Below are 15524 nucleotides of genomic sequence, written 5' to 3' on the forward strand. Positions count from 1 at the left end.
TAACAAATTGCCTATAATCCAGAGATAACCATTATTAATATTTTGGTTATTTAAAGGAGAATTGTTTGCTATGCTGATATCCATCACTATCCTCTCACTGTAAGTTCTTTTTCTTCATGAGCTCATTATCATATTTACTTACTACTTTATTTTCTATCTTCTTTACTATGTTTAGCCCACTGCTGCAAATCCCAGGCCCTATAATAATGACTGGGACACGGGAGGTGCTCAGTAAGTTTCTGTTGAATGAATGAGTCTCTTTTTATATATAGAACAGAGCTGAGGTCATACTTTACATACAGGTCTAAATTTTTATTCATGTAGCATTATATTTCATCATGCCACTGACTAGTTTAAAACCCTTCAGTGAAGGGTTTAAAACCCTTTCTCATTACCCTTAGAGCAAAGCCTAAAATCCTTACTACATCCTGAAAGATGTTGGTCTTTGGAAAGACACACAATCCTTATCTTTGGAGCTACAGCATCTCAAATCCTCAGAATCAACATAGCCTAGCTCCAGGCTTTCCTTCCCATTTTCTCCCTTCCAGCCATGCTGGGCTCCTTATAATTTCCACCAACACACCATACCCTCTCTTGTCTTGGGGCATATTCGTTTTCTAGTGCTGCTGTAACAAAAGTACACTGGGTGGCTTAACAACAGACATTATTTTCTCACAATTCTGGAGGCTAGAAGTCCAAGACCAGGGTGTCGGTAGGGTTCATTTCTTCCAAGGCCTTTCTTCTTGGCTTATAGATGGCTGTTTTCTTCATGTCTTCACATGGTCTGTCCTCATGCGTATCTGTGTCCCAATCTCCCCATCTTATGAGGACACCAGACACTCTAATTACCTCATTTAACCTTAATTACCTCCTTAAAGATCTTGTGTCCAAATACAGTCACAGACTGACATATTTGGGATTAGAACTTCAACATAAGATTTGGGGGTACATGATTCAACCCATAACACAAGGCTTTGAACTAGTTGTTCCTTCTGTCTCTCCTCTTATTTGAGACCTCAGCTTAAATTTCACTTTTCAGACAACTTTTCCATGACAGCAACCAGACTAGGTCCCCACTCTATATGCTCCCATAGCATCAGTGTCATCCCCTTTTAAAACCCTTATCACGGGCTTCCCTGGTGGCGCAGTGGTTGAGAGTCTGCCTGCCGATGCAGGGGACACAGGTTCGTGCCCCGGTCCGGGAAGATCCCACATGCTGCGGAGTGGCTGGGCCCGTGAGCCATGGCTGCTGAGCCTGTGCGTCCGGAGCCTGTGCTCCGCAGCAGGAGAGGCCACAACAGTGAGAGGCCCACGTACTACAAAAAACAAAAAAAACAAAAAAAACAAAAACACAACCCTCATCACATTTGTAATTACTTGTTCCATGTCTGCCTTTTGGATTCGACTGTAAAATACATGAGAACAAGACTTGGAACTGTGTTGAACATCACCTTCTTCCCAGAGCTTAGTTCAGTGCATGGTGAATAGGAAGGGCAATAAATCTTTGCTCAATTAATCCAAATTGAAGAGCATGCTCTTAGATATTAAAAAACTTTTTATAAACATTGTTTTAATGAATGCACATTATTTTTATTGATGGGCCCTACTGTTCTTAATATTTACTCCATAGACATCTATATTATATCCAAATTTTTACTCTTATTCACAATATTAGGATGGAAATCTGTATCTGTCCCTCTATTTCCTTAGATTCCTAGTAATAGGTAAACTGAGTTAAAAGGAAATAAACCATTTTAAGGCTTTAATGTATACTGCTGAGTTGATTTCTAAAAAGATTGAACGAACTTAATACTTCTGTTAGCAGTAAAAATAAAACAAAAATAAGCATAAACTGATGAAAAGTATATGGAAAAGAGCTTGTTAAATAAAATTTTGGTGAATATTTTATTGCCCAGTTTCTCAGAAAGGAATGTAAATCTGTGTTTTGTAGGTTTGGGGGAGAATTAGATTTCTGGATCTTCCAGTGATGGAGATAATTTAATGCTCCCTTCAGTATTAGAATACACATATGGGAGGGAATAGTAAGGCGGGGGTGGGTGGGAATTCCTTCACCTTTGTGTTCGAGTCTAGCGGCCTGATTCTTCTATTTTTCAGTACCTCTAGTTCGAGTCTGGGGGTTCCTGCTCTCCAATTATCAAAGTAGAAAAAGTGGATGATTGTCCTAGAATATGTGTAGGGAAATTTCCATCAAAATAAATGCAAATAAAGTCATGTGGATTCAGTAGGTAGAGAAGTTGGTGGAAGCTGAAGTCATTCTCACCTGCATCTATTTTCTCAATGAAATATATGTGGTGAGGTCATCACGTGAGTGACGGGAGGAGCATAGGATATTTGAAAAGAAAGGTGGTGTGAAACTGTAGTCTCAGAGTGGGAAAATAAATTAGCTAGAGAAATGTGGTTGGAATTGCAGGAAGTATTGAATCTCATTTGAGATTTGTGTTCATGATTTAAAGTCAGGCCAGTCAGCACTGGTGGTGTGATTTCATCCAGTTCCAACAGCTACTTAAGTTTAGGTGAAAATCAGTGGGTAGTTGGGTTTAATAAGATTTAAAGTTTTGCCAAGTTTGTTCAAAAGAAGAAGAGACATTAATGGTGGGTAAATTGGGAAGTGAGGTCATGGGGAGGGGTGATGGATTCTGAGAAACTGGAAGAATCAGTAGATTGGAGGTCCTGAAGAACTATCCAAGTGAGTGGACAAGACTGAGTTGAAAGTAATGATTAGAGACTGAGATCACAGGGCTTAAAAATATTTACATATCTTATTACTAATATTAATGTAATAAGACAATTGGGGCTGGAATTCTCTTAGCTTAAGACCTCAGGTAATAAAGGACTAATGAACAGATTAGTCCTTCTAAAGGTAGCAGCTGTCTAGGACTGCCTTGAGAACTTCATCTACTCTACAGTGGAGGAAGCTGGATGGGAGAGTGGGGAAAGGTTTAGGACAAGCTAGCTGGCAGTGTTTGTCAGATTGCCTCTTGACCCAAGGTCAATGGCTTTTCCCAGAAATTGGGAAAAGATAAAGTAGGGGGTTCTTGTGTAGGATGTGCTTCCAGTTGCTGCACAACTCCCAACACCAGCGTGGTGGTGGTGATGGTGGTGGGAGGGTAGCAGCCAGTCCCTTGGTGTTAAGTTCTTCTTCCTCTATTTAATGACTTTGGTTCTCTCCCTTAACCTGTGAGGAAGGTTTTCAATCTTTTAAGAAACCCCATCCTACTATTACATCCAAAGTATTTTTTCGTTATTACCTGCTGCTGCTATTTCTTAAGACAGTACCACTTCTTAGACAGCTGAGACTGAAACAAGGATAGAAATGCGCTCTAACACCATAGGACTTCTAAAGTTATTTCTCCCACTATCATCTGGGATGATGAGTGCATTCTTTTATGGATTAAGAGAATCACCAGGGTTCTATCAATCAGTGGCCTCCCATTGACTACTTCACTGTAAAGGATGGATAGAAACTATAGACCTCCAGGCTTATTAGGCTAAGTTAAGAGCAAGGCTTTGAGAAGTATAAGCCTTCCTAGCAGGTAGATGCTGACACTTACTCGTTTCAACCCTTAAATTACTTAGCTTCTCTTAGTAGACAGACCTCTTAAAGCTTGCTTTACCCAGAAAAGAGAAGCAACCTCCCCTTTGAAATCTTCCAAGAGATACTCCTGGATCCTTTAACTCTTCCTGAAATAGCGGTGCTTTGTCCTAGAGGAATGGAGGCACGCTGAAACTGGAATTAATGCCCAGAGAACCTGAGAATGGATGCTAACATTTCTAAACTTCAATCCCAGGTGGGGAGAAAGTGGTCAGGTGGGAAGGTAGTGGCTGAGCAAAAGGTGAGCAGAAACTAAAATGGGGATGGAAGGAGGGGTGAGAAGGGCTGAGAAAGGAAGGGAGAGGGTGGCACACCGGAAGGAGCATAGGCTCTGGAAATAAACCAGGGCTCCTGTTCCATTGCCCAGGCACAAAATGTCGGACTTCACGTAAGATGCTTAGAACTTGTTCAACTCTCAGCTTGCTGATCTTAAAACAATTATCAATAAATAATAGTGATTATTATCAGATCTTTCAAGATATCTGTGTTCAGAAACCCTGAAACAGTACAGATGAAAAGCATAGTATCACAGTATCTGAAAGTGGCTGCTAAATGAAATGGTCTCACTGGAATTAACAAGAGAGGTCAGTATTACTCTTGATGACAATATTAAAAGGACAAATGATTTTATTAAATATTAGTAAACTCAAAAAATAAACACGTTACCAATATTGACACTGTGAATTACTAACTCCACTCTGAGGGTCCTAGTTGAGTTGTGGAACTGTTCAACATATGTTTGCATGTCTATACTCTAAGTTGTCCCCCAAATTTACTCTCGTAGGGTAAAATGAAAATTAAAGGGAAGACAGTGGTGAAAAAAATGTAAAGATATCAAAGTATAAAGATATGCAAAGTGATGCTAAAAATTAAAATTAAAACTAGACCAGGATATTTACATATTTTATTAATCTTTACAATCAGTCATTATAATCAAATACACAATTATATACAAGGATTATATACATTTTGCCCAGACTTTTACATCACAGTACATAGTTTCCCTTAGAAATATTGTATACATTTATCACCAAACAATAAAATCCAACAACAGTAGTGTTACAGCACCTGTTAGTACAGACATCTTTTTCATAAATTACATCATAAGAAAATATACGGCTGTAAATTGGGCTTTTAAAAATGTCTTTTATAAAATCTGAACATACAATATTTCATTCACAGAATGTTATTTTTTTCTATGTTCTGACTGAAGCCTTGTGCATAAAACGACCGGTTGGAATATTTATTAAATGCCCCCACCCCCGCCTCTACAATTATAAGCACTATTTGAATTACTGACGCTGAGCTTTCTTTATGATGAATTTGGCATGGGGTTTGGTGAGGGAACAAATGCTGGTTTTACTATTATAAGGGCTGTGAGATGGTAATTTAAATTTAAAAAATCTCGAGAGCATATTAGAGAAGTTAAAATCACAGAGTGCACAATTTTTTATTTTACCCTCTTAACACTGTGAAGAAAAAGGGAAAAGTATAATGTTAAAAAAAAATTGTTCTGAAACAACTGTATTCTTGTTGGAAGCCTATTAAAAGTTAAAAAGAAAAAAGAAAACCTACCCAACAAAATATCCCATCCCAAACATATCTGGTAAATTACAATTCTTTCACATCTAAAACTTTATGGGAAAAGCACTGCAAATTAGGGTATATCATTTTAATGGACCTTCCTAAGCAGAAAAAACTATAACTATTTTTAGTAGGTAAACAAGTGAAGTTTTAAAACTTGAAAATACCTGAATTAAATACTTTCTCTAATATCTAACTTTTAACTTTCAGATAAAATCCTTACTTGATTCCGGGTTTGTAAACATTGTATAAATCCTTCTTAGTCAATCAATCAATCTTATGACTGTGGTGATCACTTCAGCTCTATCTCTATGCAGTCAACATCTAACTGAGGTAGACCAGATGTTTCTAAAATTCAGGGTTACATAGAATCCCCTGAACCTTTAGGAAGTAAATAAAATGCTATAAAAGATTTAAAAACAAAACATTTTTAAAAATGCCTAATGATGTTGAAATTTTTTAATGAAATAAAAAACTTTGTGGCAGTATGTCAATTAAGAATGGAGAGTCAATGACAATGTTGGAGTTTTGAAGCTGAACACTATACCTTCTTTTCCTAGCTAGGGAAAAATCCATATAATTCCTTCTGGGTATTAAGTATAATTTGTTAAATTTTTTTCCTTTCTTTTTTTTTAAGGATTCATTTTTCTAAACAAGCCAGCAATTTGCTTCTAAACCACAATGAATTGCAACAACTCCCCCTAATGGCCAAAGAAAGGGTAAGTGGCAGTAAGCTGGCTTTTCCTTGTATGCCACAAGATCTCTGCTGGAAATAAAATTATGTTGCTTTGATAACTTAGAAAATTTAGATTTAGACAACAATGGCTCTGAGATACAAAAAGAAAATCAAATCAATGTATATAAGGCTTCTGTAATCCAAGTCTTAAAAGGAACATCTCCTTTTCTCCAAGCCCCAGTCCTATAACTCAAGGCAAGTCAAGTAATTAAGCTTCAGCTATTTTGGCAGCTTTGCAACTAAGATGAACAAAGCACTATGTCTATCCTTCTGTATACTATATGTATTATAGTTCTATCTTCTTACACCAAATTTCACATGCAGAGAGACTAAAAATATCCATTTTGGTGTCAGGTTTAATTAAGGGCCAATAAAGGCCTGGTATACTACTCTTTTTTCCCCCCCTCAAAGTGAATTCTCTATTAGGTTTATTACTCACTGACCCAATTAAGTTTAGCTGGAATTTTTGAAAGCAGCTATTTATCCCCTTATAAAATAACATGTTTACCTGGGATCTAAGACATACTGTACATGAATATACATAACTACAATACAGCACTGCTGTTCTTTTAACAGCTCCATATACAGTTTAAGTTCATCAGTACCTCAAAAACTATGTTTTAAGAAAAAGTGTTGTTATACAATGTCATGGTACAGAAAAAAGAAATTAAGTCTCAAATATTCCTTTAGAACTGGTTCAGGTAAGTTTAAAAAAATAAATAAAATGAGTAAAGCCATGATTTCAATTACAGGGCTGTCTACAGATATCAACAACAAAGTTTTTAAAACTTAAATGTGGCCAGCACCAGACTGCCACACACACACACACACACACACACACACACACACACTCACGCAAAGGAAAAAAAATTCTCATTAAGCTATATGGCTATATGTTAGTTGCTACTGTGTGTTTTACACAGGTTACTGTAGACTAATTTTCAAGTCCATATCAAAAGGAATATTTGTTTAAACAAAAAGCAAACTTAAAAAAACCATGATTCAACAGAAAATGTGACAGACTCCTTAGGTGCAACTTTAGAAACTAGTTTCAAAGGAGGAAAAATAGTAGTTACTCCAGAATTTTTAGATCACTACCACAGTTTTATCATGGCTCCCTAAGATAGAAAAATGGAACAAAATGTATTCAGCTATTGGCAACATAGGCCTTGTGGCTCAAAATGCATTCTAAACATGGGATGGAGTAAGGCTGATGGCTAGAGGTAATCACCTCCAATGAAATGAACTGGAAAAGATTTATAATTTACCCTACAAAGAAAGATATTAACTTTAAGTTCCATTTCAGAGTAGTCACAGCTTTCCTTATGGAAGGCCCAATGGCAAGTTCATATTGCAACATTATAGTTTCTCCCTTGCTCCATTTTTCAAAAGTATTAAGTAACCAATTTCCACGATATATGACCTTTTTACCTGGTCCCAATGATTAGTCTTTATGCAGAGAACTCACTGAGAAAGTACACTGGCTTCACCTTTGGTTTAAATGAAAAGGACACTGTTAAAGAGGGAAAAAAAAAATCAAGTCATCTTGATCATGTTACACAATGAAGCAAGTGAAAATGATGAGCAAAGACTGTTTTCACCATGAATGTATTTGCTTCATAACCACTTAGGTCACTTTTGAGTGTTTCTGTGAAGGCAGCATAACCAGAATGCCCAAAATACTCCTATGTGTTTTCCCCAAAGAGCCTCTAACCCCAGAACCAAGAAAACCGAGAGCTTCCTTCAATTAGAAAGTTGTACAAATTCGTATTCCCCACCTCACAGTTAACTGAATTTGTTTCTTATCTACCATCTAGAGAGTGCAGAAATCTGGTTCCTAGAAACGCCCAATAATCTTTTCCTGGCCTGAGATGCAGCAGGATGGTGCAATGCTGTCACCTGAGGGGGAAACTGTGAGTTTGCATTTTTGATGGGACAGTTATAAACAAGGTCAGTTCTAACACAGCATGTTCCAGATTCCTATGATAACTAACTCTCCCAGTCAGAACGTGGTTGTTCATCACCATACTCAGAGCCTCCCATGAGAGAGCCTGCTTAGTATCAGGGTATCTATTATCCACAGTTTACCTTTTCTTTTGAAATACCTACCACCAGGTAGACTTTAGTGAGTCAGAGCTCATCCTTCTCCATCATTTCAAATGCTTCTATATCTTCATTCCAGTCTGCTAATATGGAGTCTATAGGTTGGACCTTTTTACCCCAGCTAACATTAGGATTGGAATCCTCCTCAGTTTCTGATTGTTCTTGAAGTTGGTTATCTAAATCTGTACATTCACCATCAAGACTTGTAGTCTCATGGTTTTCCGTGGGATTAGAATTCTGTTCAGAAGGAGAAATGCTTGCAGCATTGTCCGTATCTGCTGGAGACAAAGATTCTGGGTGAGAGTTTAGAGAACTTTCCTCAGGAGACTCCTGACCAACCAAATCAACCTCCTGAGAACTTGATGCAATCTGTTCAGCACTCTGATTCTGAGAATCATTTTCAGAGGATGGTTGTTCTTCATTTTCCATCTCAGGATCTGTAGATGAAAGAAACAAACTTCATGCTACTTTCCCCACAAAACATGTACTATCACATTCTCAAAACCATACTGGTTTTGATAATAAAAGTTAAAGAAAATCATGTTAATGCAGAATGACTCTAATAACTAATAAGACTGCCTTCAATGGGTATTAGTAAGTGCCAAGAAATATACTAAACAATAATACTATGAAAATGCATATAAATTTGTATTATGTCTCAGATTTATTAAATATTTAAGTTCAGGAAAGCCTGCACATGAGAACATATTAAATAGAATACATTTTATTTATTTTAATTATTTATTTTAAACATCTTTATTGGAGTATAACTGCTTTACGATGTTGTTAGTTTCTGCTGTATAACAAAGTGAATCAACTATATGTATACATATATCCCCATATCCCCTCCCTCTTGCATCTCCCTTCCACCCTCCCTATCCCACCCCTCCAGGTAGTCACAAAGCACCGAGCTGATCTCCCTGTGCTATGCAGCTGCTTCCCACTAGCTATCGATTTTACATTTAGTAGTGTATATATGTCAATGCTACTCTCTCACTTTGTCTCACCTTACATTTCCCCTCCCAGTGTCCTCAAGTCCATTCTCTACAACTGCGTCTTTATAACTAGAATACATTTTAAACAGCACATGACATTGCTGTATTTTAAGATAATATTCTTTGAAAAATGAAATTCCCACTCAGTAAACCATGAAAATGCAGATAATACGAAACTTTGAGTGATTCATGGATATCAATGTGATTGATCAAATACAATATTTTCATAAACACAAAACCAGTTTACAAAACTTCTATTTCATTATTGGAGATCTATGAATTCTAAGATATAATCATCAAATCCACTGGAAAGATGAAAAGCAGTTTAAACTTCTTGTAATGAATATAAAATAAAACCACTAGAGGCATTTTACTTAGGGTTCCTACAAGAAAGTGCTTAAATATTAGCGTCGACACCCACATGCTGCATTCTCAGACTGCAGTCAGTTGGTAAAGATCTCCCGAGTGTCCACCGTGTGGCAGACACTGTGCTAGGGATAAAACGAGGTGAAAACAAACATCTGACCTGCCCTTCTGAATCTTATAGTCCAGCTGGGGAAAACAACGTTTAGGAATAATCACACAATAGAAAACTCTGTGACACATGTCATGGTGTTAGGAAAGAATATGGAGATTTGAGGGCTTCCTTCAGAAAGTGATACTTAACTGTGATATAAAAGATAATCAGAGTTAATTAGTCAAAGAAGAAAGGGAAGATGGACTTATTATAAAACCAGAAAAACTGAAGGAAAATACAGGCATTCAGGGAGGTAGAGGAGGGTGTGTATACATATACCCTAATTAGGTAGGATTACCTGACTAGGGAAGTTTAAGATAGTTCTTAGGTGGGGTTTGTCAGGGGGAAGGAAGGCAAGGGGGAGGAGTCCCCACACATTCTCTCAGCTGTGGAAAGGGTACATTTTAATTTGACATCAAGGCAAACTATGGTGGGGTCCAAAGAAGAGAAAGCAGTGTCTGGCTGCTTAGGGCTCATTTATGCTAGGCTACCCTAAGTTTGAGGGAGAAGGGAGAAGAACCTTCAACTTTGTTTCTAGATTGCATTAATCTAGCTTAGAAGAATAGGAAAAAGTGTAAGGTTATTTCTTCTAGTAATAAAGACTGATTTTGGCAAAAAATCACTCTAGGGTTACATGTTATATAATATTATTTTGGAAATCTAGTTAATAAAATGGAATAAGAATAGTATAGGCTCCAATCAAGATGGCAGCAGTGAAGAACGTGGAACTCACCTCCTCCCACAAATACATCAAAAATACATCTACAAATGGAACAATTCTCACAGAACACCTACTGAACACTGGCAGAAGACCTCAAACACCTGAAAGGACAAGAAAGAGCTCTACGTAACCAGGTAGGACGAAGCGGGAAAAAAAGAGGAAATGGGACGGGACCTATGCCCCTGGGAGGGAGCTGAAAAGAGGAAAGGTTCCTGCACCCTGGGAAGCCCCCTCAGATCAGCTGGGACAGAAAGGCAGCTTCAGGGGCACAGAGGAGAGTGCAACAACCAGTTTGTGGCAGGCAGGAGAGAGATCCACACAGACTGCTGTACCGCTACCCTGCGCGCCCCAGCCTGAGACATGTGCCCGCTGGTACAGGCAGGGGCCGAGTGCTGATACTCAGAGTTTAGAGGACAGACCTAGGGAGAGGACTACTGTTGGACGTTCAGAGAAAGCCTGAAGGGGCTGGAGTGTGGTATGGCTACAGCCGGGGGTGTCTGCAGAAGCCCAGACCTGCCACAGAACTGAAGAGCCATTGTCAAGTGGGGCACAAAGGGAAGGGTGCCATGGCAGCCCCTTTCTCCACATGCCAGCCTCTGCCTCCACAGACTCTGGGACACTGCACACCAGCCACAGCCTCAGGGGCTCCACACTCAGCAGATTCCTGCAACCCAGCTGCCGCCTCAGGCTCCCACCTGGGCGGGCTCAGGGGTCCCAGCCACCGCCTAGGCTGGCACCTGCACCAACCACCACCTCGGCAGGCCCCAGGAGCAGATACCAGTGAGCTGCCCACGCACAGAAACAGGCCTGAAACCACAGCTGAGCCCCAGGGGCCGCGTGACTTAGGATGCAGGGTTGCAATCTCTCCCTGCAGCTGTGTGAGCTGTGTATTTACACCTTCGCTGCTGGCTTTGTAAATTCAGCATCTGCAGGACATCTGAGTAGACCATAGGTGCTCCCATGCTGGGCTGGGTCTGGCCTTAGCAGCTGTGGGCTTTGCGGGCGCGTGCACATGGGGGCTGGGCTGGGCCTGGGTCTGAGCTGCCTCCATAGCTCCCACAGCAGGTCCAGGTGTGCAACTACTGCAGTGCTGGGACCCGGCTTTAGTGGATCTGTGCTGGTGGCCTTGTGAAAACAACACCTGAGGGACACCAGGGCTGACTGCCAGCATTCCCAAGGTTGAGATGGGGCTGAGGGCAGTATACTTTGTGAGCCCACACAATGGGTGACAGGTGACACAACAGAGCACACTCACTGGTGAACAGCTCTGGTAGAGGAATACTCAGTGGCTCCTCTCCCTGTGGGAACGCTCCAATCCCACCTACCTCACACTGCAGCTCAGAAACGGATCTGGGGGCTTCTACTCCAACAGCTAGGGAACAGACCCAGCCCCTGACAGGGAAGTAACAACCACAGAGCAAAAGAGGAGGCCCCGATCAATATCCAGTGCAGGCTCTGGTCACCACAACACCAGTCACACCTCCTATCAAGGGGATAACAGCCAGCATACACAGGAAAGAGGCAACAGGCATCCACACTAAAAACAGCCCTCACACCAAAAAATATTAAACCCACACAGGCTATACAGGGATGCTCCCACATAAAAAGAGCCCTCCAAGACCACATAGATAACTGTTTCTCCTAAACTCATAGAGCAAGAGAAGTATAAGTAAAATGAGGAAGCAGAGGAACCACTCCCAATTATTAAGATCAAGAGAATTCCCCTGAAAGAACAAACAATGAAACAGGCCTCTTCAGTCTAATAGACATCAAGTTCAAAAAGGAGATAAGAAGGACTATTGATAGAAATGCAGATTACTATTACTAGAAACTATAAAAAGGAACCAAGAAAAATTAGAGAACTCATTCACTGAGACAAAAGCTGAGCTAAAGGCAATGAATAGCAGAAAAAATGCAGAAGAACAAATAAGTGATCTGGAAAATAGAATAATGGAAATCACCCAGTCAGAACAACAGAAAGCCACATGAAAAATAAAATGAAAGCAATATAAGAAAGCAATATAAGAATAAATAAAGCATGCCAATGTACACTTAGTAGGGATCCCAGAAGAGAGAGAAAACAGGATTGAAGATGTCTTTGAAGAAATTATGGCTGAAAACTTCCCAAACCTAACAAAGGGAACAGATATCCAGGTACAAGAAGCACAGAGGGTCCCAAACAAGATAAACTCAAACAGACCTACACCAAGATATATTATAATAAAAATGGCAAAAGTTAAAGAAGATTCTAAAGGCAGCAAGAGAAAAACAGAGTTAATTAGAAGGGAAACGCCCATAAGGCTATATATCAGTTGCTTTCTCTACAGAAATGTTGCAGGTCAGAAGGGAGTGGCAAGATACATTCAAAGTCCTAAAAGGGAAAAATGTGAAATGTAGGATACTCTGTCCAGCAAGATTATCAAATTTAAAATCAGAGAAAGAATTTCCTGGACAAGCAAAAACTAAAGGAATATAGCAATAGTAAACCTATCCTAAAGGAAACATTGAAAGGTCTTCTCTAAATAGAAAAAAAGTTAGAATCTTTACAGAAAAAAATCATAAATGGAAAGTAAATCATTTAAATAAGCCATACACAGATTTTTAAAAATCACAATTAAAAAATTTTCTGTGAAAGCAATGATAACCACAACGAACAGCAAAAGGATGAAGATGTAAAAGAGGACATCAAAGTCATAAAATGTGGGGGAGGAGAGTAAGAAGATGTAGATTTATTTTTTCTAGAATGTATCTGAGCCTACATGACTACCAGTCTAAAGCAAGTAGATATAGGAAGGGGTTAATATACTTGAAAAACAGGGTAACCACAACTCAAAAACATACAATAGATACACAAAAACCAACACCAGATTTTATGAATCTATCACATACAACAGATTCATAAAACAAAAGAAAATCATCAGGAAAAGGAAAAATGGAAAAATGGAAAGAAAAAGAAAGGGACAAAGAAGAAATATAAAATCAACAGGAAAACAAGGTTTAAAATGGCAATAGGAGACTTCCGGGAAGATGGCAGAAGAGTAAGACTCGGAGATCACCTTCCTCCCCACAGATACACCAGAAATACATCTACGCGTGGAACAACTACAGAACACCTACTGAACGCTGGCAGAAGACCTCAGACCTCCCAAAAGGCAAGGAACCCCCACGTACCTGGTTAGGGCAAAAGAAAAAAATAAACAGAGACAAAAGGATAGGGATGGGTCCTGCACCAGCGGGAGGGAGCTGTGAAGGAGGAAAAGTGTCCACACACTAGGAAGCCCCTTCACGGGCGGAGACTGAAGGTGGGGGAGCTTCGGATGCGGAGACTGCGGGTGGCGGAGTGGGGGACCTTCGGAGCCGCGGAGGAGAGCACAGCAACGGGTGCGGAGGGCAAAGCGGAGAGAGCCAGGAGAGGACTGACGGCGGCGTTAACACAGCCTGAGGAGGAGGACTGTTGGCGGCGTGAACACAGCCTGCAGGGCGTTAGTGCACCGCGGCTAGCCTAGCCGGGAGGGAGTCCGGGGAAAAGTCTGGACCTGCCGAAGACGCAAGAGACTTTTTCTTACCTCTTTGTTTCCTGGTGCACGAGGAGAGGGGATTAAGAACGCTGTTTAAGAGAGCTCCAGAGACGGGCGCGAGCCGCGGCTAAAAGTGCGGAGCCCAGAGACAGACATGAGACGCTCAGGCCGCTGCTGCCGCCACCAAGAAGCCTGTGTGCGAACACAGGTCACTATCCACACCCCCTTCCAGGGAGCCTGTGCAGCCCGCCACTGCCAGGGTCCCGGGATCCAGGGACAACTCCCCCGGAGAACGCATGGCGCGCCTCAGGCTAGCAACGTCACGCTGGCCTCTGCCGCCGCGGGGCAGCCCCGCACTCCGTGACCCTCCCTACCCCGGCCTGAGTGAGCCAGAGCCTCCGAATCAGCGGCTCCTTTAACCCCGTCCTGTCTGAGCAAAGAACAGATGCCCTCCGGCAACCTACATGCACAGGCAGGGCCATATCCAAAGCTGAGCCCCTGGGAGCTGTGAGAACAAAGAAGAGAAAGGGAAATCTCTCCCAGCAGCCTCAGAAGCAGCGGATGAAATCTCCACAATCAACTTGATGTACCCTGCATCGGTGGAACACATGAATAGACAACGAATCATCCCAAATTAAGGAGCGGTGTGGATGAAAGGCTCTTGGTGCTGCAGCCAGGAGTTAGTGCTGTGCCTCTGAGGTGGGAGAGCCAACTTCAGGACACTGGTCCACAAGAGGCCTCCCAGCTGCACATAATATCAAATGGCGAAAATCTCCCAGAGATCTCCGTCTCAACGCCAGCACCCAGCTTCACTCAATGACCAGCAAGCTACAGTGCTGGACATCCTATGCCAAACAACTAGCAAGACAGGAACACAACCCCACCCATTAGCAGAAAGGCTGCCCAAAATCATAATAAGTCTACAGACACCCCAAAACACACCACCAGACGTGGACCTGCCCACCAGAAAGACAAGATCCAGCCACATCCACCAGAACACAGGCACTAGTACCCTCCACCAGGAAGCCTACACAACCCACTGAACCAACCTTAGCCACTGGGGACAGACACAAAAAACAACAGGACCTACGAACCTTCAGCCTGCAAAAAAGGAGACCCCAAACACAGTAAGATAAGCAAAATGAAAAGACAGAAAAACACACAGCAGATGCAGGAGCAAGATAAAAACCCACCAGACCTAACAAATGAAGAGGAAATAGGCAGTCTACCTGAAAAAGAATTCAGAATAATGATAGTAAAGATGATCCAAAATCTTGGAAATAGAATAGACATAATGCAAGAATCAGTTAACAAGGACCTAGAAGAACTAAAGATGAAACAAACAATGATGAACAACACAATAAATGAAATGAAAAATACTCTAGATGGGATCAATAGCAGAATAACTAAGGCAGAAGAACGGATAAGTGACCTGGAAGATAAAATAGTGGAAATAACTACTGCAGAGCAGAAAAAAGAATGAAAAGAACTGAGGACTGTCTCAGAGACCTCTGGGACAACATTAAACGTACCAACATTCGAATTATAGGGGTTCCAGAAGAAGAGGAGAAAAAGAAAGGGACTGAGAAAATATTTGAAGAGATTATAGTTGAAAACTTCCCTAATATGGGAAAGGAAATAGTTAATCAAGTCCAGGAAGCACACAGAGTCCCATACAGGATAAATCCAAGGAGAAATACGCCAAGACACATATTAATCAAACTGTCAAAAATTAAA

At 40.8% G+C, this 15524-nt stretch overlaps 1 protein-coding gene across 3 annotated transcripts in view; it reads right to left on the reverse strand.

The window, feature by feature from the left end:
- Positions 1–4503: 4503 nt before the first annotated feature.
- Positions 4504–15524, reverse strand: part of EDEM3 (ER degradation enhancing alpha-mannosidase like protein 3) — a 97506-nt gene continuing 86485 nt past the window's right edge. For 2 of the 3 annotated variants that reach the window (XM_060035271.1, XM_060035265.1), the window contains exon 20: positions 4504–8473. In XM_060035271.1, coding sequence (XP_059891254.1) covers positions 8064–8473 — 410 coding nt within the window. In that variant the 3' untranslated portion in view covers positions 4504–8063. The remainder of the gene's footprint in view (positions 8474–15524) is intronic. The other variant, XM_060035268.1, reaches the window with a different exon arrangement.

This window comes from Delphinus delphis, chromosome 1 (assembly GCF_949987515.2).
Source record: "Delphinus delphis chromosome 1, mDelDel1.2, whole genome shotgun sequence".
Lineage (NCBI taxonomy): Eukaryota > Metazoa > Chordata > Mammalia > Artiodactyla > Delphinidae > Delphinus > Delphinus delphis.